This window comes from Ursus americanus, chromosome 10, assembly GCF_024610735.1.
Source record: "Ursus americanus isolate L20-20 chromosome 10, mUrsAme1.1.p, whole genome shotgun sequence".
In the NCBI taxonomy this organism is placed as follows: Eukaryota; Metazoa; Chordata; class Mammalia; order Carnivora; family Ursidae; genus Ursus; species Ursus americanus.
The window spans coordinates 73085855-73108056 of record NC_142136.1 but is presented as its reverse complement, the minus strand read 5'-3'; the positions used below and the strand labels follow the sequence as shown (position 1 = coordinate 73108056).

The following is a 22202-nucleotide window of genomic DNA, read 5'->3' as shown; positions in this document are numbered from 1 at the left end:
AGGACCAAAGGTATAATGAAATGCAATAGACTTGGACCTGTTCTGCTTCTTCTGGGGCAGTGGCAGGACTGGGCTTCATTTGTGACTCCGGGACCTGTTTGCCTTTAGGTCAGGCATTCTCATAATAGTTGTTGTTTCATTTTATTGAAGATGAGAGTCTCACAACTTCTTTTCTGTTGACTTTATATCCTAAAGTTCACAGGTTTTCTGGTAAATTAATTGAACAAAACCTGCTTTTCAGAGGTGCCACATTTAAAGATAGTAGCCATAAACACCCAGCGTGTCTTGCATTTTTGAACTGCTTGTCTGAGAGGCATCCGTGGTGGAAGGTTTCCCTGGCAGCATGCTTTGTGCTCAAAATGTTATTGTCTCTCTGTTCTCTTCTTCCCTGTCCACGTTTCCATGGAAGTATTGAAATAAATGCTTTGTGTCCAGAGCTCTTTATTGAATAATACATTATGTATAATAGAACAGATTTGAAAATATGGGGACTCACGATATAGTAGGAATTAAAGGGAATCTCTAATTGATGCAGTTATGTTCACAGGTATATTTATAAGTTGATTAGAACTCAGCTCATTTTTCTCATTGGATGTGTATTATAAAGAATATGCTAAAAGGGTCTAGGTAAGCCATAATAAAGTGCTATGAAGAGGTGTATCACTGACAGCATCAGTCTAGGTCCACTTTCCTGCATTCTGGGAGCAAGCTATGAGATAAGGCAGTGTTTTTCCCCAGCTGTAGACTAAGAAATAGGAAAAGTGTCGAAAATAACAATATCATTGTTTTCAAATGAGCTTCTTAACCTTTATTTGCAACTGGTTAAATTGCAGTAGTTCAGGCAAATGAAGTGAAAATTTCTAGTGAAGTGGTCCTATCCCTGTTTATCAGCAGCAGTTTCTATATTGGAGAGGATTTCCAGAATATAACTTAGGGGGGTTGGTTGGCAAAGCAGCAGGAGTCCGTGCTACCTGGGAAGGGCCGTAGGTTTTGTTGTCCATTGGCACCCCCTCTTGGGTGACTCCCAGCTGTGTCCTGATGACCATCGTCAGCAGGAATGGCAGGGGGTCCCCTGGCCTTTGCATGTAGTGTCTCACTCACTCTTGGTCTTTTCTGTGAGTTAGTTTAATACACTAAGTGACAAATGAATTAAGTTGTTTATGAAATGAACATGAACAACTTTCTTAGGACACTGTGTTTTCTTGTCTTCCACCTTCAATAATCCAGAACTCCTTGCTGAGTGACTATTTTGAGAGGAGAAATGTGAATGGCATCTTATAGGACCTGGGTGGAATGGAAGTTTCCAGAGCATGATCATGGAGCACTGGTTCAGCTCACAGTCAGCCTCCTGTGGAGTTATTTAAAAGGGCCCTCTTCTCTTTCAGTCAATATTGAACACTTCCTGTTCATTGGGCACATACAAGAGAATGTAATGTCCATGTAATGCAGGAGAATAAAAACAATGCTTCTGACTGTATGTATACCTCAGGTGGATTTACTGCTTACATTTCAGGGAGGAGTGTCAAGCTAGTTTAATTTCTGGGTTTCTGGAAGCTTGTTTTAGGGGAAGTTGCACTTTGAGCAATTATTACATTTTTGGTTTTCCTTTGGAGAACAGTTGTCAACTCGGGTTTTTCTCACAGCTAGAAAATTGTACTCAAGAGTCATGTCTGGGTTCTTGCTTTGTGCTGATTCCGGAGATCAGACTTCCACAGTGCTTTGTGATTTGTGGCAGACTTGGCCCCAGACCCACATTTTTGCCAGGCCCTATTTTCTCTATGGGTTGTTTCCCGTACTTGCCAGATCCTACGAGTGTCCAAGAGAAGCACGCCCACCATACACATAATTGAGTGCTACCCCTGCTGAGCCACGTTCCCCAGGGGAGGGACTTCACAGGTTGTTGCTGTTGTCAGAGCTTGTCTTCTTAGAATCCAGAGGCTTCCAGAGGCTTCCCGTTCCTGAGAAGAAAAGGCCAGCATGTGGCCGTTCTGGTCTCTTCATACTGCTCCACGTGGCTCCATCCACATTGGCCCCTTCCTGCCCCTCCCACAGAAGGAACAGCAGGAGCTCTCCCACTCCACACTTCACATGTGCTGTTCTCTCACTCTGTGACACTCTTGCCCTGTGTACCCATGCAGAGATGTTCCTGCTGATTCACCTCCTCCAGGGCTCAGCACACCCATCGCCTTCTCAGTGAAACATTCCCTGATCGCGCCATTGAGAATTGTGCCCCTTCCCCTGGATCCCACCTGTGTACCCCTCTGTATCCTCCTTCCCTGATGGATTTTCCTCCACGGTATTTAGCACATGTATCCTGTCATATATTTTTCTTCACGCTGATTTTTCTTCTAGAATGTAATTCTCTTGATGGTATGCATTTTTGACCAGTTGGTTCCCTGCAGTGCCTGGTACAGTGCATAGTACATAGATGGGGCTCAGTAAACATCCGTTGAAGGAAGGCTGAATGGATTTTTGACAAATCCCTGATCATTCTTCATGCCACCTAATTTCAAGAAATAGCCGTCTAACATATTTAGAGAGAATCTGAGTAAACCACAGGAAACCCTGGTTTTCTCCTGGTCATTTGTCCCCATTCCCCAGGCTCTAAGATGTGCTAAATACCCAGGACCACTTGGAGCCCGGGCCTGTCCTCACTGTGAACAGCCATCCTCGTAGGTATGCTGACACATGTGGTCCGAGTGGGCATCTTTAAGGGGTGACTCATTCACCTGGGTGAACAACTCTTCTGTTGGGAACCTCCTTCACTGACCCATTTCACCCTGTGGATTGTTCTTTCCCCTGCTACAGTGGATGGTAAATGTCTCTTATCCTTTTGTGTCTTATAGTGTTCAGCTGGGTTGACTTCAAATAGGAGATCTGAACCAATCTACCTGTGCAAGGGCGGTTGCCAGTCAGGGTGTGGTCCTTGGACCAGCAGCATTGTTTTACTACTACACAGCAGCCATCTCTTGCATGAACGTCAGTTTCTCTGAATTATTGATTATGCTTATTCTATTTCAGTCTGAAAATATTTTAGACTCACTTTTCTGTTTCGACTAGAATCAAAGTTAGTCTGCTTTCCTTCCCCATCTTATCTTTGGTTTGGGATCTTTTTCTTATCCAACCTTCTACCTTTATGGCATTTCAGAGACATGTAGGTCCCCTTAAGCATACTTAGTATTTTACTCAAGTGGGAAATGTTCACACAAAGATGGGGTCATGTGCCAACTGTGTGTGTGTGTCTATTTCATACAGATGGAATCTGGGGTTCAAATGTTACAGTCAGACTACCTTATAAGAAGCTTTCTAGTTTTAGAGTGTGTGAATTTTCATGTTTCCTGTATGATAATGTTGTTTGCTTTATTTCAGTGGTCAGTACACCATAAAGGAATGCATGGTGTTCTGTTCGAATTTGTCCGCTAAACTGCAATTAAGAGAACTTTGCACTGTGAGCTTATCATGTGCATGAGTTTGATATAGTTTCCCTATGCTTTAATAAGCTTGATTTGAGCTAGTATCTTCTGTCTGGCAAAATTTCACAGTGACAACCTGTACTCCAAAGGGCTACATAAGTGTGTAGGGGCTCCATGCAAGCACATTTTCTAGCTAGTTCAGGGATATCCCTTCAGGTGTCAGAATCTTTAAGTTTGAACTGTCTTAAAAGTGGTTCCATATACTTTTTATTTAATATGTATATTTAATACCTTAAGCAAAAGAAGACCCTTTGCTCTTCTATTTTGGTGCTTCTAATTTGTTGTGTATTCGAAACCTGCTAGATAGTCTTGCTACAATATATTTCATGTAAGAGTTGTTTCAGAATCATGTCTTCGGAAGGCAAGTTAGAAGTCAAGCAGGTACTTTTATGGGTAAATCTTCGAGCAGCCAAAAGAGGAATGGTTCATTTTGCCCCTTCGGCTTCTCAGTTTATGCCTTTAGATTATTTCATTGTTCATTGATTATCTGCTCTGTGGTGGGAACATACAAAGTTGAAGTAAGCATTCTTAATATTCCCAGAATCTATTCTGGGGATAGATAAATAAAATATAAAACAAAGCAGAGACCGTATAATATAGGTGTAAACACCATCCTGTGGGCTTGGAGGAAGAGGAGTCTTTGTGGTTTGATCAAACTCAATGGAAGATATGAGTTTGAATGGGAGAGGAAGATGGGAAGGGCAGTTTAGTTATGGAGACACCATGTGGATGCGGAGGATGTCCCAGGTGGAAGCAAAAGAGGGAGCATCTATAGATTCAACACAAATTAAATTGAAATTTTAATGGCATTTTTTTTACAGAAGTAGAAAAAACACTGCTAAAATTATGTGGAACCACTAAAGACCCAAAATAGCCAAAGAAATTCTGAGAAAGAAGAACAAAGTGGGAGGTATTACACTTCCAGATTTCAAGCTATACTATAAAGCCATAGTCCTCACAACGTATGGTATTGGCATAAAAACAGACAAATAGGCCAACTGAACATAATCAAGAGCCCAGAAATAAACCCAAACATATAGGGTCCCCTGATACTTGGATAGGGAGCCAAGAATCCTCAAGAGAGAAAAGATAGTCTCTTAGATAAATGGTGCTGGGATAATTGGATTTGCACATGTAAAAGAATGAAACTGGACCCCTATTTTACACCACTTACAAAAATTAATTTGGAATGGATTAAAAACTAAAACATGAGACTCGAAGCTATGAAACTCCTAGATGAAAACATAGGAAAAAAGCTCCTTGACATGGTTTTGGTGATGATTTTTTGGATGTGACATCTAAAGCAAAGCAACAAAATGAAAAGCTTCTGCACAGCAAAAGAAACCATCAGTAAAGTGCAAAGAGAACCTTTGGAATGGGAAAAAATATTTGCAAACTGTGTATCTGATAGGGGGCTAATATGTAATATATACAAAGAACTCCTGCAGCTTAATGGCCAAAAACGATAACCCAATTAAACAATGGGCAAAGTACCTGAATAGACATTTATCCAAAGAAGATATATGAAAAGCTTTCATAGGCACATGAAAAGATGCCCAGCATCACTAGTCATCAGAGAAGTGCAAATTAAACCATAAGGTCCTATCATGTGTCACCGGTTTGGATAGTCACCATCAAAAAGATAAGCGATAACAATGCTGGCATTGATAGAGAGAAAAGGGAACCCTCTTGGTGGGACTATAAGCTGGTGCAGCCACTACGGGAAGCAGTATGGAGTTTCCTCAAAAAATGAAATAGAACTACCCTATGATTTAGCAGTTCGACTTTTGGGAATATATCCAAAGGGAATGAAAACACTAACTTAAAAAGATATCTCCACCGTCACGTTCATAGCAGCATTGTTTACAATAGCCAAGACATGGAAACCGCTGAAGTGTCCACTGATGGATGAAGAGGTTGTGGTATATACATAAAGTGGAATATTACTCAGCCACAGAAAATGACAGAATCCTACCATTTGTGACATGGATAGACCTTGAAGGCATGCTAAGTAAATCAGAAAAGAAAGACATGTTCTATGATCTCACACATGGAATCTAAAGAAACAAAACAAAACAAATCCAGACTCATAGAAAAAGATAAGATTTGTGATTACCAGAAGTGGGGGGGAGAGAAATTGGAGAAGGTGGCGCAAAGGTACAGCCTCCAGCTGTAAGATAAATACATACAAGGAACGTCGTATACAACATGCGGCAGTAGCATGATATATCTGAAAGTTATTATTTTTTTCTTTTTTCTTGTACCCACATGGGAAAATGGGTGTTAGCGGAACCTGCTGTGGTAACCATTTCACAATATAAGTGAATCAGAACATCCTGCCATATGCCTGAGTTGTGCAGCGATGTATGTCAATTATTCCTCAATAAGACTGGAAAAAATTCCAAACAAGCATGAGCAAAGGTGGCCAAATAAAGGGTGTGATAGGAATGGAGTTTATTCCAGTGTGGTTGAAAGAATAAACCCCTGTGGTAGGGATCTAGAGGGACACACTGACCTGTTACACACACGCCTGGGACCCAGCGCATCCTTTATGGAGTTGACTTGCTACGTCGAATCAGTGGCTTTATATTAAGAATTGTCACACATCACACATCCAGGGATAATTCTACTCACGAGGATCGCTCAATTAACGTTTTTTTTTTTTTTAAGATTTTATTTATTTATTTGACAGAGAGAGAGAGAGACAGCCAGCCAGAGAGGGAACACAAGCAGGGGGAGTGGGAGAGGAAGAAGCAGGCTCCCAGCGGAGCAGGGAGCCCGATGCGGGGCTCGATCCCAGGACCCTGGGATCACGACCTGAGCCGAAGGCAGACGCTTAACGACTGAGCCACCCAGGCGCCCCTCAATTAATGTTTCTATCTCACTCTTTATTTCAGTGTTCATGTCTTTTGCTGTATTTGGAATGTGTACCTCTTTCTGTCTTGGGACCCTTGAAACATATTTTCCTTTAACAAATATTCTTTTCTTTGGTTAAAGATTTATTTATTTATTTTAGAGAGAGAAAGAGAGGGAGAGAGTGGGAACAGGGGGAGGGGCAGAGGATCTCAAGCAGACTCTCTGCTGGTCACGGAGCTCCGCCAGGGGCTCCATCTCACGACCCATGAGATCATGACCTGAGCCAAAACCAAGAGTCGAACGCTCAATTGACTGAGCCACCTAGACGCCCAGCAAATACTCTTGACGTGCTTACTGGAGCTCTTAGAAGGCGGGTAAATCTTTCTGCTTACGGTGTGTGAATAGTAAATATATCTAAGTTTGAAAACAAAGATCACATTAGATTTTCTTGTCAGGTGTGCCCTTTTACAAAATCTTTGTGGGACAGGGCCAGCACAGCAATTTTCTTGTCCTAAATTCTGAAATATTTTATTTTTAAAACCACTTTTAAAATTCTCTCAACTTTTTGTTTTCTTTGTAGAATTTACATCTGTGCTGACAGTAGCATTTTTCTTTGTACTTTTAGTACGGCCAAGTACAGCGTGTTGACGTTTCTACCTCGATTCTTGTATGAGCAGATTAGAAGAGCTGCTAATGCCTTCTTCCTCTTCATTGCCTTATTACAGGTAACGCTTTTTTAAAAGTGATTTAAAATTCATAATGTTAATTGCATGCAAAATGGGATTTTGCTGAAAGGTCACTTAACTGAAAAAGTGTCATCATACTTGAATGTAATTTGTCCCCTCATCCAGTCATCGTTTTCATGCACAGACATGAACTCTGCATAAAGGCAGACTTCTTTAGATATTGCCATAAGGATAATTGCAGTTACTAAAACAGGCACTGAAAAGTGGCCCTAGAGTCATACTTTTAACCCCTTTTCAGTTTTAAACACATAGCAATGTTAGATGAAATTTTTAAAATATGTAAAACACGTAGCTAGTTTTTAAAAAGAAGGTAATCACTTTGGTAAAACAGAAATGGAACAGAAAAGTCCAAAGAGTGAGTGTTGAGTGTCATATTTTCTTTTTTGTAGAGAGGATTTTGATTTTAAAATGTTAATTTGTCAACTTCCCTCTTTTGGTCTCTTGTCTTACAGCAAATTCCAGATGTGTCTCCAACGGGAAGATACACCACCCTGGTACCACTGATCATTATTTTAACAATTGCAGGCATCAAAGAGATTGTAGAAGATTTTGTAAGTTTTTGCTTTCATATAATAAAAACCTTGTATTGAGTATAACTTGTAATTTATTTGTTGTTCTGTTTTTCTTTGTTGAAGATAGGAAATTGGTCAGTAGTTTAACCTCTCAAGGTTCATGATGGTATTTTGGGGAGGGAGTGTGTATACTCAGTGTCTTAAATACCTGTACAGTGACACAGAAGTAGTTCCAACTGTGTTTTCTAATGTTAGCTCTGTGAACCCTCTTTGATTTTTATCACTGATGTTCCTTAAATTCTTCTTTAGAGCTTGCTAATTTGGGTAGCAAAAAGGTGGTATTGCTGCCTCTTATAGCAGCATTGGGCCGGCTGTGCCTGGGGTGATTTTATGAAATCTTCTCTCTCCCCAGACTTATCTCAGTGTATCTCCAAGTTCACTGGCTACAATCATATTCATGCTTTCTCCCCTTTTCTCAGTCTATGGTCTTGTCTGCAGGGTCTTTCTCTTCCTCTCTACCCCTCAGTCCCTCCTCCCCTTTCTCTCTCTCTCTCCTTCCCTCCCCCATCCGTCTCTCTTTCTCAGGCTTACACATACACTAGCACACATTATGTACATTTTTTCTGGGAATAGGTAAACAAATAAATGGAATGCAAATCAGAAGTACTTATCTCTCAAAGTTCTTTACCAGTAAAATGAATTCAGTTGCTGTTGGGTTTATCATACTGAGTAATTCTTTTAGTCTCACCTAAAAGAAGCAACGCATGAGAAGTCTCAAACTTCTGGGGCGCCTGGGTGGCTCGTCGTTAAGCATCTGCCTTCAGTTCAGGTCATGATCCCAGGGTCCTGGGATCGAGCCCCAGAAAGCCTGCTTCTCCCTCTCCCACTTCCCCTGCTCGTGTTCCCTCTTTCACTGTCTCTCTCTGTCAAATAAATTAATAAAATCTTTAAAAAAAAAAAAAGAAGCCTCAAACTTCAGAGTGCTCCTTTCTTGTTGGAGCCAAAATGTCCTGGCTGACACCAGAGTAGAAGGCATCCATGTTTGTGACAATTGTCTACTGAGTTTAGTGAGTGCTGCTGGGTCACAAACCTCTGAGCCGAGCTTCACAGTGTTTGCGTTGCTGCAGGTCCATTTCCTGGAGCCTTGTTTCTCTCCTGATCTATTGTTGCTGTTTCAATTATGCATTTGGAACTTTTGAATCTAAAAACTTTCTTTTCTTTCTGGTAACAGAAGCGGCATAAGGCAGACAATGCAGTGAACAAAAAGAAAACAATAGGTAAGACACCAGGCTGAATCACTTTTTCCACTAGAAAACTCTAGACCCACATTTAAAGCATTTATAATAAGTAGCTAATGGTATTAAGTGGAGGGAAATGATCTAGAAAATATTTTAAAGAAATAGCAAAATTACAAACCAATCCAACAAAATGTGAGCGCAGGCTATTAAGATTTGAACAGAATTTTTCTATTTTAGAAGCTTAGAAAAGGTGGTAAATTTCAGGAACTTGACATACTTTAGGCCTATAAAAAGTCCAACCATTCACATCCTTGGTTTATAATTGCTACCTACCTCTCTATTTTTTACTGTATTGATTTCTAGAACATTAGGTCCATATTGTGTGTGTGTGTGTTTAATCTCATAACATCAGGGTGATATTTTTCTTCTGGGATAAATACAGCTAGTTTTAACTTATATGCATGTATCTATATGTGTGGTGTATGCATTATCATGTATATATGGTACGTGGATTGGGGCTCCATTTTGAGGAGTGGTGTGGTATGACTTTATGTCTGAAGATATGGTATGTTGAAATTAGTAAGTGAAATTTTGAAAGGAGCCTTTTAGATTTTGAAAAGCTGATTTTATTTTGATTATCACCAATATTAACTGGTACATTGTTTTTTCTTTTTCAGTGTTAAGAAATGGTATGTGGCATACCATTATGTGGAAAGAGGTAAAAACTATAGGAAACATATTGAGGGTTGCTGGAGGTGGGGAGGTGGGTGGGGGGACGGGGTAACTGGGTGATGGGCATCAAGGAGGGCACATGATGTGACGAGCACTGGGTATTATATGCAACTGATAAATTATTGAACACTACATATGAGACTGATGATGTACTATATGTTGACTAATTGAATTTAAATAAAAAATTTTAAAAAACCACTAATTTTAAAGATCTGCCAGAAAAGGTACTGTTTGGGGACTTGTAAGTAATTGCTAGTATTGATCGCAGTAGATGAAGTCCGGGTTAAGACATCAGTAATCTTTCATGTAAGTTTTACATCGTGAAGTTTCCCATGAGGTTTACTCAAATTGCTGCCTCTTGACTCAGTTCCTTGCTTCTTCTGGAAAGTGCTCATTCTGTCAGTTCACAGTTGTGAAATTCACTGATCCTGTTGGATACTTCTGAAATAGCAAATGATTCTCTAGTTTCCAACTCTAATCCAAGAAACCTCTTCCCTGGTCTTCTGTTCTCCTAACTGAAATCCAGCTTTTGGTTTGTTTTTGTTTTTGTTTTGTTTTTTTTTTGAAGATTTTCTAACTTTGGAGAATCTCACTTCTAACGTTTTTGGTGGAAAGAGTTTTGGGTTTAAGGTTTTACTGTGAAGTGTAAACAGAGGTGGAGTGGGGGTTGGAGGCCAGCCTGTTTCGATCCTGAACTTGTTTGTCATGACCAGCAGTCACTGCTCTTAACTTTACAGTAGTGAGAAGGGCTTGCCTCCACGTCTCTGGAAACGTGAGGTTGGGAGGGTTTGGGGATGGTGAGGGTTTTTTGGGTTGTTTATAGTGATGAATAGAAAATGTAGAAGAAATATGCTGTGCCATCTGGGTATCTTGTATCTGATAAAGTTAGCTTTTTAAGTGAGCCTCTGTTTTACCTGGACCTTCTTAATGGTTGCAAGATGTTTTTTTGGGGGAGATGACTTTCTTGACTTCAGGATTTGAAGCTGATTAACATGATTTCAAAAGAAAACTACTTTTTAGAAGGTTCACTTACCAATAGTTTCTCCTGCTAACCATTTAACAAGCAGTGTTTAAATATGCTTCTATGATCTTTTACTCTGCAAAATACCTGTGGTACAGTAACTGCAGCTCTCAGCTTCGTTTGTGTTTTGTTTCCTTTGTTATAAGAGAACTGTGAAGTCTTTTTATAGTGTTTTGTGATAACACCTTAACCGTGGTAGCAATCTAGAAGTCCTGTAATGCCAATATTAATTGACCTCCCTCTTATTAGAAGTCTGTGGTTCTTGGTCAAGTGGTTGGAAATTCTTGACCTCATAGAGGTTAGAAATGCTCAGTGCTGTGGGGGTTCAAGGATTCCCACTGCACTTAGGAATGGCCTCTGTTTCTCCAAGCGCTTCCTGACACCTTCCCCTGGCCCAGAAAGGTACGAACAGTGGCTGGAGGGAAGAATGCTTGGGATTTGGATGTTTGCATTACATGAAACAGTAGAAAATGAAGTGATGGTCTCTGAATTCTGGGTCTAGGAATTGATGGCCTCACAGACTCCTAAAGCTCATTAACATTTCCTACACACATTTGAAGTTAAAAAAAATCCCAAACCAGATACCTGTTATATGCTTTGCCACAAATATTTTTGTTTCAATTAAAATGCTTTTGTTTGTTTAAATGCAGCTCTTAGCATGTCCCAGAGATGGTGTTAGGCATTGGGGATGCAAGTAAGAATAAAGCACGGCCCCTGCCCTTAAGAAGCTGCCTACCATTGTTCTCAGCCTTCAGTGGGCATCCCAGTAGCTTGACTGGCTGGTCTAACACTGAGTGCTGTGTGGGATGTCCCCTCAGAATTTCTGATTTGGGGGGCACCTGGGTGGCTCAGTCATTAAGCGTCTGCCTTCGGCTCAGGGCGTGATCCCGGAGTCCTGGGATCGAGCCCTGCATCAGGCTCCCCCACGTCCTCCCACTGGGAGTCTGCTTGTGTTCCCTCTCTGGCTGGCTGTCTCTCTCTCTGTCAAATAAATAAATAAAATCTTAAAAAAAAAAAAGAATTTCTGATTTGGGAGTTCCACTGGGCCCTAGATTTTGCATTTGTAACAAGTTCCCAGGTGAGGCTGATGACGCTGGCCCGAACCACTGGTGTCATGGGAGTGGCAGGCAGCTGGATAGCATGCAGTGCGGTCCTGAGCTCTGTGCAGGGGCATGCTTCAGATGCTTCTGGAACAAAGGGGAGGGATGGCGAGTCTAGACCCATCGGTTCAGATGAGCACAGGCTTCCCTCATGTGATGTTCAGGTGTTCTCTTGAAGGATGAATGAGAGGTGACTATTTTAAGAGGGAAATGCTGTTCCAGAGAGAACTGGGTGAAAGTCTGAGGTGTATGGGAAGCAGAGCCAGACACATCTGCAGAGTGGCTCAGAACAAGGATGAGAATATGGAAGAAGAAGGGTGATAAGAGGTACCAAATACCAGAGATGTCAGGCAAGGTGGGCCTGGCTATCTTTAAGCTTCCCAAAGCAATACAACTCTAATCCGAAACGCTGAGCTCGCGTTGGCAGTCCTTTGGGCTGTAGCACGGTAGTTAGTGAAGGCTGGGAGGCAGCTCTTCAGTGCAACTCCATAGCGTTGGGTGACTTTGAGAAGGCCTTTGAGCTTACTCTTCAAAATTAAGAAGCTTGAGAAGTCCTCTGAGGCTAGAGTGGATTCAGGGATCTAGAGGGGGTTCTTTCTCATCTTAAGAATTCTCATTTGGGAAACTTCACACACTCAAGGGACAACCATGCATAAGACTACCAAATAGAAAACCATTTTCAAACACATTTCCAACCACGTCGTTTTTCATGTGCATGGAACTTCTCGGAACTTTGTGACTGGGATATGAATGTTTATTTAAATAACTAAGATAGGAAGGAGAAAGCCATAATTTCCCTTGTCCTCCCACTGAATTAAGAAAAAATCCACTGCCTTTTTTCTTTTGAAAACATGCCCAATTTTCCTTTCTAGTTTTTAACTAACAGCTTCTTCTGATTTTTTTAATATAATTAAACTATTCACGTAAAATTCTTTTACATTTAAAACATTTTCAGTTTTCATAAGCATTCCTTACTTTTGTACTGATGGTTGTTCAAATAGCTCAGTAGCCCCTATTTTTTGATTTTCTTTTTATTGTGGAATGTGGAATATACTTATAGGCCTTCCTTTTGGCTTTAAGTTGATACTAACTTCAAACATACAGTGGTTCTGGAATTTAAATTTTACCCCCCTTCCTTACATTGAGCCTGATTTCTTACTTCCCCACATGCTTTGATAGTGTTTCGTTTCAAAACACTAGCAGGACATGTTTTTAGTAAACCCTCCTTTTTCCTAATAAAAAGTTAAATATAGTCACCTGCCAGTGCCATTCTCCTAGCTTGCAAGATCCAGGAGTCTTTCATGAATATTACTTTCATACGTATTTCTGAAGTATTCGGTTCGAAATTCTTGATTTCTAAGAGAATAGTAACATGCATTAGAATAAGAAGGAAGGCATAGTGCCCATGTTGAGTTTTGAACTTACTTACATGTGCTGAGAACAGCCTTTGTTCTTGTGCTCTCTGAGAATCGTGGCCTCTGGGACTTTCACACTCATAGTGTCCATTCGGTTATACCCCTGCTAGCAGAGACTGACACTTAGCACGTGCCTGTTTCAGGCCAGGTGCTTGCATGTACTTCCTTAATCACTGCATCAGCCCTACAAGGTAAGTGTTGGTCTTTCTCCATTTTATAAGTGAGGACGCTAGAGCTCACAGAAGTGAAGAACTTGCCAAGATCCCAGGGCTGGTGAAGCTCAGATCTGAACCTCAGCCTGCCTGACTTGAAAGCCGTATTCTACCCAGCTGGGTACTTCTGTGACGTCATGTAAAGCATTTACAGACTCTTGGTCATGGTGCCCATGTTCAGCGGATTAAGGCCTTTTTCTTTAGCTTGGGGTCTTGTGTCTGGAGAGTCTGTTTCCCTAGGTGGTCTCTGACTTTGGCTGTGACTCTTTTTGGCAAGTTCTTGAGGCTGTACAAATCTTCTCTGTTTTAAGTGGTGTGTTTCCAGGGGACCTTTTAGATGTACTGTTCATGGATGAATTCAGTATTGCCTTGTAATCAGACCACACTGGCCCATTGTTCGGTTTTGAATCTTGGGTCTAACACTTACGGGCTGTGTGGACCGTGATCAAGTTATTTCTCTTTGAGCTTCAGTTTCCCCATTTGTAAAATGGAGAAAATTTAGGTGTGTTAACTCAATTGACCCTTGCAATAACCCCATGAAATATATGCTGTCAACCTCATTATATGCATAGATGAGAAGGCTGATGCCCACAGAGTTTACCTAACTTGCTCCGGGTTACTCAGGGCTAGCAAGGAGTCCAGCCTGGGGACTTGAGCCTGGCATTCAGACTGGCTCTGGAGCTGTGCACTTAACCAGTCTCCCTTACTGTGTACAGCTTGGCAATTGTTCCCAAGTTCAAAAGTGGGGATTTGCAAGTAGATGGAATAATCGTAAGAAAGTGAGACCTTGATAGTTGTTCTGACTCTTCTCTTTTCTTACTGTCCCTTTGTTTTTTGTTTCTTTTTTATTCAACATCACTGTAGAAAGGCAATATTATCATTTGTATTGAAATGTTTTCCTTCTGTTCTTGTCAAGGAAAATAATTTGGGCTTTTGCCTTAAGCGTCATGGCATAATTATGTAGTAATTTTTTCTTCAAATATTTAACTACCTTAATGACTGTTTGTGCTTTCCTGTCTTTCACGCTTCTCTGTCCTTGTCCTTGGTTTTCTAGGTGGCAGTGGGAGACATTGTGAAGGTCGTCAATGGGCAGTACCTCCCAGCAGACATGGCCCTGCTGTCCTCCAGGTCAGGTGTGCGAGTGGGCACATTGTTTGAAATAACTGTGTATAAAACATGAAGTGGTGACTACAGGAATCACAAGCCACCCTCTCCCTTCCATCCCCCAGAGACACCAGCCTTCTCTCACCAGCCTGTTCTTCTCTTACTTGTCATTTGCCTTTTTTTGTTCCTGCCTTAATCCTAAATTTTCTTTCTCCATTCCCTTGTACTTTCATAGAACTCTTTTAGATGTACTGATTCATTTTAGTCTCGTAGCAGTTCTGGGCTATTCCTCCTTCATAGGAGACTCCCCAGAGCAGTGGAGTGATTCCATCAGTAACATGCAGATTGCAGCCTCTCTGAGGCTTGAGAACCAGTCTTCTGGTGGGTCCAGCCAGGAGCCTTCCCATGGAGCCAGGGCCTCCTTTACTAGCTGCTCAGAGATCTGGGCCATGTTCACAGCAGAGACATGACCTGTGGTTGGTGTTGCCCCTTCATTCATCCACATTGTATCCCCCTTTCTGCCCAAGTGCCATTGCCATGTTCTCCAGGTAGTTTCATGCTGGAAGGTGTCACCAATCACTAAGTGACATGAATAATGGACCGAGCAGTCCATGACTTTTCCTTGGCTTGATACATAAAAGTATATATCCAAGATGGAGTGCTATAATTAGGATATGAATAAATTTCTTTTCATGAGTTCAAGATTAATTTCTGTGATAGGACTAAAACTTCCTATGTTTATGTGCTGCAGGGACTGGCATCTAGGGACTCTCCTAGATGCTCACACTGTTGGCATTTTCTTTGAATGCAGACAGTGTTGCTTTTATTGGGTTTGATCCTACATTGGATTCTAAGCCTTAGCATAAATTTTCTGCTTGAGATAAAAGGTTTAAAAATAGGATCCCAGGCCCATAGAGAAGGAAGAGCATACATAGGGCAGGACTCATGTATGTCTGTATTGATTGGTAACAAGAGAAATAGTGAAATGTAGATCAGTTGACAGTTTGGAGCATGAGTTTTCACCATAACCCTCAGAAAACTTGGTTTTAGTATGAGATGGTTTGAGCTGACAACATGTTTCTAGGATGCTCATTACTGTTTGAGTCTGTACATTGTGCTAAGCAGTCCACTGAGTACATTATCCCATTTACTCTTCCCCCAAACCCTTGGTATCCCTCCTTTATATGTGAGAAAACACAGAAACAGAGATTAAACAACTTCCAAGTCCACACAGCCCACAAAGGTAGCAGTAGGAGATTTTAACTTAGTCAGTGGGTTATAGACTTCTCTTGACCACTAACTATGCACCTAACCCCAGTGATTAGAAGTAACAATACAGTATCTGCCATGCTTATTGTTTTTTCTTTTTAAGATTTTATTTGAGAGAGAGAGAGAGAGAGCACGAGCAGGGGGTGAGGCAGAGGGAAAGGGAGAAGCAGGTTCCCCGCTGAGCAGGGAGCCTGACGCAGGCCTCAGTCCCAGGACCCTGGGATCATAGGCTGAGCTGAAGGCAGACAGTTAAGTGTCTGTCCTTAAAATTGGATGTTTTGATTAAAAAGTTACCTGTTGACATAGTAAAAGGTGCAGGGAAGAGAAGGCTTGCCAAGCCTGTGTCCCGATTGCTGAACTCTGGCTGTAATGTTTTTCAAAAGAAGTGTTTGTACTGGCTGTGTCTAGCTCTGCTCTTTTGGTCAGGAGCGGCCGAGTCTCAGACTCTAATGGTCATCCAAACACAGTGGTGGGGTCTTAGCTGGAACATGCTGTGTTTCCCTTAACCCACCAGTCCTCTTCTCATTCTTCTTCCATTATTTCTGCTACTTAAGGTCAAGCAGCCAGTATGTGGGGCCTGGAAGGGTGGATCATTGGGAAAACACAATACAATTGTGTTGGTGTTGAGCCTCAAAGAGGTGCGCTTTCTGGCCAGTTACTATGAAAGTGGTTGAAGGGCCAGTCAGCAGACACAGTTTCCATGGTAGAGACTTTATGAGCTGGGAATTTGTGGAGGGGATCTTCCTAAACTTTGGCTTTTTAAATTTCTCTCTCCATAGTGAACCTCAGGCAATGTGCTATGTTGAAACAGCCAATCTAGATGGGGAGACGAACCTTAAAATACGTCAGGTAAAGTAAGCTTTTATGACTCGTGTTGTTATGGAGGCCCAAATTGAAAATTTGGTCCACTGTACTAGTCAGTGCTTTTTCTAGAGAAAAATGTTCTGCTAGAAAGGGTTATGTCTTAACCCTAATGGAACCCATGGGAAGAACACGGCTTTTATTATGAAGGGAACCTCTTGAGAGAGACAACAGGTTAGAAAAAGTGAGCTTCATCCAAGTATGGGTCATGAAGCGTATCCTGCCTTAATTTATGTCTTAGATCTACGTCTGTTCGTGCAGGTGGAAAGAGATCCTTTCAGCTAGGTTGAGCTGTGTGTTGGAAAGGGCATCATCTTTATGGAGAGATACTGTAGACAAGCTCTGGGTACCTTACTTTACATTGTTGTTTTAACTGAGACTTTAATTCTAGAGAGTAACACATTAAATATAAAATTTCTATGCCTTAAGTCTGTTCTTACCATACATTTTAATTCTAGAATGAAAAATGGTCTTTACTGTAACACGAATTTTAAGCATTTGACACTCAAATTTTCTGTTGCATAAAGTTGAATTTGTTAATTCTATCCACCTGTCTTTCTTTTCTACCTTAGATATTTGAATTAGGTAGGGTTTTTTTTTTTTCCGTTTAAAGAAGAGTTGCTGAGTACTAGCTATAATACTAATATAACATTATATTAAAAGAATGCTTTATTCTGTTTTTATGACTTGAATGAAAGTAGAGCTAATAGAGTGCTCTCTGCAAGGTGCTTGAGTATGTGGTTACTTGTAAGAACGTGGATGTTCCCAGCACAGTGGGAGAATCTTCACTTTGCACTTCATCGAATTCTTTGGAAACTTTTACATTAGGTTGCTATGGCAAAGGCTGCCTGGGAAGTCTATCTTGAGGGGCTGGTACCTTGATTTTTTAGCTTCCCCAGTGACTCCATTTTAGATGATTCGTTATTTCCTTTGGGTTAACGATGGGGATGCTGAATGTTGTGAATGTTGTCCCCAAACCTGGAAGACTGTTTCCTCTTTTGGTTTAACATTTTAGGGTCTGAGTCACACTGCTGACATGCAAACAAGGGAAGTATTGATGAAGTTATCTGGAACTATAGAATGTGAGGGACCCAACCGCCATCTCTATGACTTCACTGGAAACTTGCACGTAGATGGGAAAAGGTATCACTTTCACTTTTCTTAGTTTTGTTTTTATTTTATTTTATTTCATTTATTTTTTTGTTCTTAAATGGGACTAAGAATTACTGGAGTTGGTAAAATATCAGCTTGTTTTTTGGTTTCAAAATATTTTAAAACTGTGAGATTTCTTATGTTTAGCTTAGATATGAGAGACTGAGCTTTTCCTGAAGCACAATTTCAGTCGATATAAACCTTCTTCCTTAAATTTAAGGAAAGAACTGATTTTTGGCAGGAAAAACAGCCCCAGGGTCTGAAATGAGATTAAAGGCACGGCTATTTTTCTGTGTGTATTACCTGTCAGGAAGGAGAGGTGGTTTGGGGTACATAAAATTGTCCAGAAAAGCAGAAGAGAAGCATATCAAACGTTTAAGAGCTAATCTATTAATTAGAGAAACATCCGTTTGTTTTTTTTTTTGACTAACATTCTTCTAAGTAGCATTTGTTTTTATAAAGTTGAGTGGAAGGAACAGCAATTACTCTTTCTTTAGAATATTCACCGCCCTGTTGTCGATATTGCGTTGTCTTCGTCCTCTTGGCATTTGTTTGATTGTTGGACAGTCATTTTTGTCATTATGTTGGGGTGCAGTTTCTCCCTTCTACCCATCTTTAATCTGCATGCTCCCTACCGATGCTTCCCACCTTTGTATTTTGAACAGACCCAAAGGGAAGCACCTAACCGCGGGAATCAACCCCAAATAACTATGACAACTGTGACTGCTTTCTTGGTTTTCTTTTAGCATGCAGAGCCATTCCATAGGCTCCCCATTTTGAATTTTTACATTCCACTCATCCTTTTATTTAGTCATTAAGTCATTCTTGACAAATTTGATATTCTAACTTTAGAGTCTATAAAATAAACTGGGGTTCCCAATAAATACGCTTCTGGTTATTTTAGCAATGTCCTTTTTGGGTGTGGAGTTTTATACCAATGGGTTTTTAGAAAATGCAATTCCCTCTAACATGGATAGTGATGAATGGATAGGATAAAACTTTTATTTGTGGGTCCTTTTTTTTTTTTTTTTTTTTTTTTTTGTAGTGGAAGGCAATGGTAACCTTTATTGCCTCTCTGTCTCAGTGAAATAATTCAAATTTGACTAAAAGAAACGATCAAATTAATTGATTAATTGTGGGTTTATGTTTAAGGGGGAAAGCTCTTGCTCATTTGTCAAACTATCATTAAATATAAATGTTGTTTCTTATTTTTAGCCCTGTTCCCCTTGGGCCTGACCAGATCTTATTAAGAGGTACACAGCTTAGAAATACTCAGTGGGTCTTTGGCATAGTTGTTTATACTGGACACGACACCAAACTCATGCAGGTAAAACATTTCTATGCTGAAAAACAATGCTGATTTCAGTCTTTATTTTTTCTGTCCATTTTTATGGAATAGAGAGTGCAAATGCAGGTGTTGCATTTAGGGGGCGCAAATTTGTTTGTGAACCTAAATTTAGAAAGGAAGTACCTTTTATTTCTGGTTCCTTGGATAGTTTTTCCTGGATTTCCATTATTCTATCAGATGTTTGTTACCTCTTGTTTGATATATCGATGGTCTTTGTTTTTTCCAGATTTGGGGGACAATCCGTTCTAACTTGTTGTATCTTCTGGACTTAAGCAGAGATTCATTCTATCTTCCTTATATCTCTTCTTCTCTTCCTCATGCCACAAATTAGGATTTTATAGTAAATTGTCCTTTTAATTGAATCCTTGGCAATTTAAAATCAGTTATTTTTGAACTAATATTTATACACCAAAGTTCATACACCAAAAAATTAAGTTAAAATGAGTTTGCTCTTTCTCTGTTAATGATTTTCAAAATATTTGTGAATTTACGGCAGCCCGCATTTTTGTATTATGACGTATTTTACCAGACAGCTTTTGAAATTCTGTATAAATCAGTGTCCCAATGTGTCATTTCTTATATTTCTTTGGTATCTTTTGAATCTTATTTTGCTAATGGTTGCTGTTCATGAGATCAGCTTTTCAGCTTATCTACTCTTTTGTATCACTTCCAAAGCATGTATTTGGCTGTATTTCTTAGTTCAAAATTATTTAGTGGCCACCACGCATCAAGTCTTGAAGCAGGCTGTGTGGATACAATAGTGAAAGGCCCAGCTGACCCTCTGGGAGCCACGAAGACTAAGGAGTAATACAGAATTACCAGATAGAATGAGAATCGCTGCTGGATGTGTCATTACAAAGTGCTGGGGGTTTCTACAGAAAGGCCAAGCAACCCAGGAGTGGGGCTGTTGGTTGACTAGATACTAGAAACCCATTTTAGATGGAGAGTTAGAGAGGGGGGCTCTTGTGTTGGTCCACTGTCTCAGATGACAGAAGAGGAGAGAGTTAAATGTTGAATAGAACAGATGAGATGATAGACCCCATGTCTACCCCAGCTGGGAAAAGCAATGGAGATGGGGTGGCAGGGAGTGGGGGAGATGGTGGGCATGAGAAGTCTTCAGAGGCTCATGACATTGAAGACTATTGCTGTTGCTTCTCAACAGGCTGATCAGTGTGTAGGGCACTTATCTTGGAGTTTCTGGGGTGGAGAGATCAGGGAGTGAGCCATGGGAGTAGGAAACTAATGGTAGAGCTGTGGGAGGCCATTCAAGGACTGAGAGACAATACTTCTGGTGCTCTATGTTGTGATTTTGAAGACAGGATAATGGCAGGGCAGGGGCCAAGATGGATACCATAAGCCAACTGCTCACCTCTTTAGAGAGTGAGGGACGTGGCTGAGAGGTTAGTGGATTTGTTGAGGGAAGAGGCAGAAGGCAGTGTAGCCAGATGGCATGAATTTCACGAGTGAGTGTTTTAAAATGGCATTAGAGGCATAGAGTGTCAGGAGTACTATTGGCTTCAGATTCCAAGGCATGTGAGACTTTGCTGGAGCACCCTCTGCTTGAGGGGCTTCAAGGAAGGAGTGCTCTCAGCTGGGAAGAAAAGCTCCCAAAGGAGGATGAAGACATGGAGAAGTTTTGGTCCTAGGATGGTAGGGTGTTTTGGCAAGGCTACAGAGGGAGTGTGTGCGTGAGGGTGGGGATCCATGGCAGCTGAAGGAACAAATAGTTGGTGAATGCTGAGGCCCCTCTTGGATGGATCAAGATTATGCAGTGTATCTGAGGTGTGTTTCATCTGTCCTTCCTGCTAGGTCCTCACTGGTTCAGGACTGATTAGGAAGTTTAAAGTTTGTTGGTTCTGAGCAGCCTGTAAGTGGAGACTTTACCTTGATGAATGGTTTAGTGCTCTGCCACCTACTCAGTATCCTCTGACTTCCCAGTCCAGGCCCAGCAGCAACACCTAACACTTGGAGCTCTAACCACAGATCGCTTTTGTTTTTATGAGGAAAAGACAGAGATGACTAAGACTTAGCTCAAATTTAGGCAGGGCCCCAACACCTGTTTTTAGATTGTGCATATTACAAATTTAGCTACTTTCCAAGATTTCTTGTATACCAGTTGTTTTTTTTTTTCTTTTCAGGGTGACATTGGTAATACAGCTTTGTAGCTAAGGTGTAAGAGATAAACAAGCTATACCTAAAAATGATCCCATCACCTTTTCAGTGAGCAAGGTGTGCACAAAGTTACTTCATAAATTTGCATCTTGTGAGTGAGATAGGTACTTCTCCTTGCACCTACGTGTGTTAAGCCCATTCAAGGCTTATTATGTGTTGACTGTTTAGTACAGAATGATGGAAAGATCCAGAAACATCTGCACTAGACTTGCTGTGCCTTTAGGACTGAAATAACAAATAAAAATAATGAGCTTTCAAGAGGAATGTAATATAACACCTATAGTTGGAAGCCATCTTGTTTGTGAAATAACATTTTTTGTCTGTGTTTGTGCTGCTTGATCACAGAGGGGAAGCACGATTACTTTAGGGTTCTTCTACTTTTTTGTTTGTTCTGTAAACTCTTACCTCAGTGTCTTCTCTTCAGAGTTCCCTTGTTTCAAATTCAGCATAGTTACACGTGGAAATATTTTCAATATTACTGTTTCTGTTGGTTGATTTAAAGGAAAAGAGGTATCATCACTTTAATTACAGCAAATACTTAGTGCCCACATGCATTGTTCTAAGCAATTTGCATGTATTAACTCATTTATTCCTCATAATAGCCCTCTGAGGAAGATACTATTATTGTGTCCATTTTCTAGATGAGGACAATGAGATCCAGTGTCTAAGTAGTTACTGAGGTTACACACCCACCCAGTAAGAAAGAGATTTGGGATTCAAACCTAGGCAGTCTGGTTCCTGAGTTCATGTTCTCACTAGCAACTCTACCAACTACTTTCTTGGGAGGGCAGAAAGTGTATAAAATTCAGGTCAGTTATAAACTTTTTCAAACTCTGACATTTTGGCTTTTTTCTGGTAACTAAGTAAAATTTTTATTAAATACATTTATCAGCACTAGTTTCATGGTTGTTTTTTTTTTTTTGTTTTTGGGTTTTTTTTTGTTTTTTTTAAGATTTTATTTATTTATTAGACAGAGATAGAGACAGCCAGC

At 40.6% G+C, this 22202-nt stretch overlaps 1 protein-coding gene across 2 annotated transcripts in view; it reads left to right on the top strand.

Annotated features, from left to right (window-relative positions):
* ATP8A2 (ATPase phospholipid transporting 8A2) overlaps nt 1-22202 on the top strand; it is a 564765-nt gene that overhangs the window by 128007 nt on the left and 414556 nt on the right. For both annotated transcript variants that reach the window (XM_045797080.2, XM_045797081.2), the window contains exons 3-10: nt 6955-7054; nt 7528-7626; nt 8819-8864; nt 9503-9543; nt 14360-14433; nt 16458-16527; nt 17555-17682; nt 18907-19018. In XM_045797080.2, coding sequence (XP_045653036.1) covers nt 6955-7054; nt 7528-7626; nt 8819-8864; nt 9503-9543; nt 14360-14433; nt 16458-16527; nt 17555-17682; nt 18907-19018 — 670 coding nt within the window. The remainder of the gene's footprint in view (nt 1-6954; nt 7055-7527; nt 7627-8818; nt 8865-9502; nt 9544-14359; nt 14434-16457; nt 16528-17554; nt 17683-18906; nt 19019-22202) is intronic.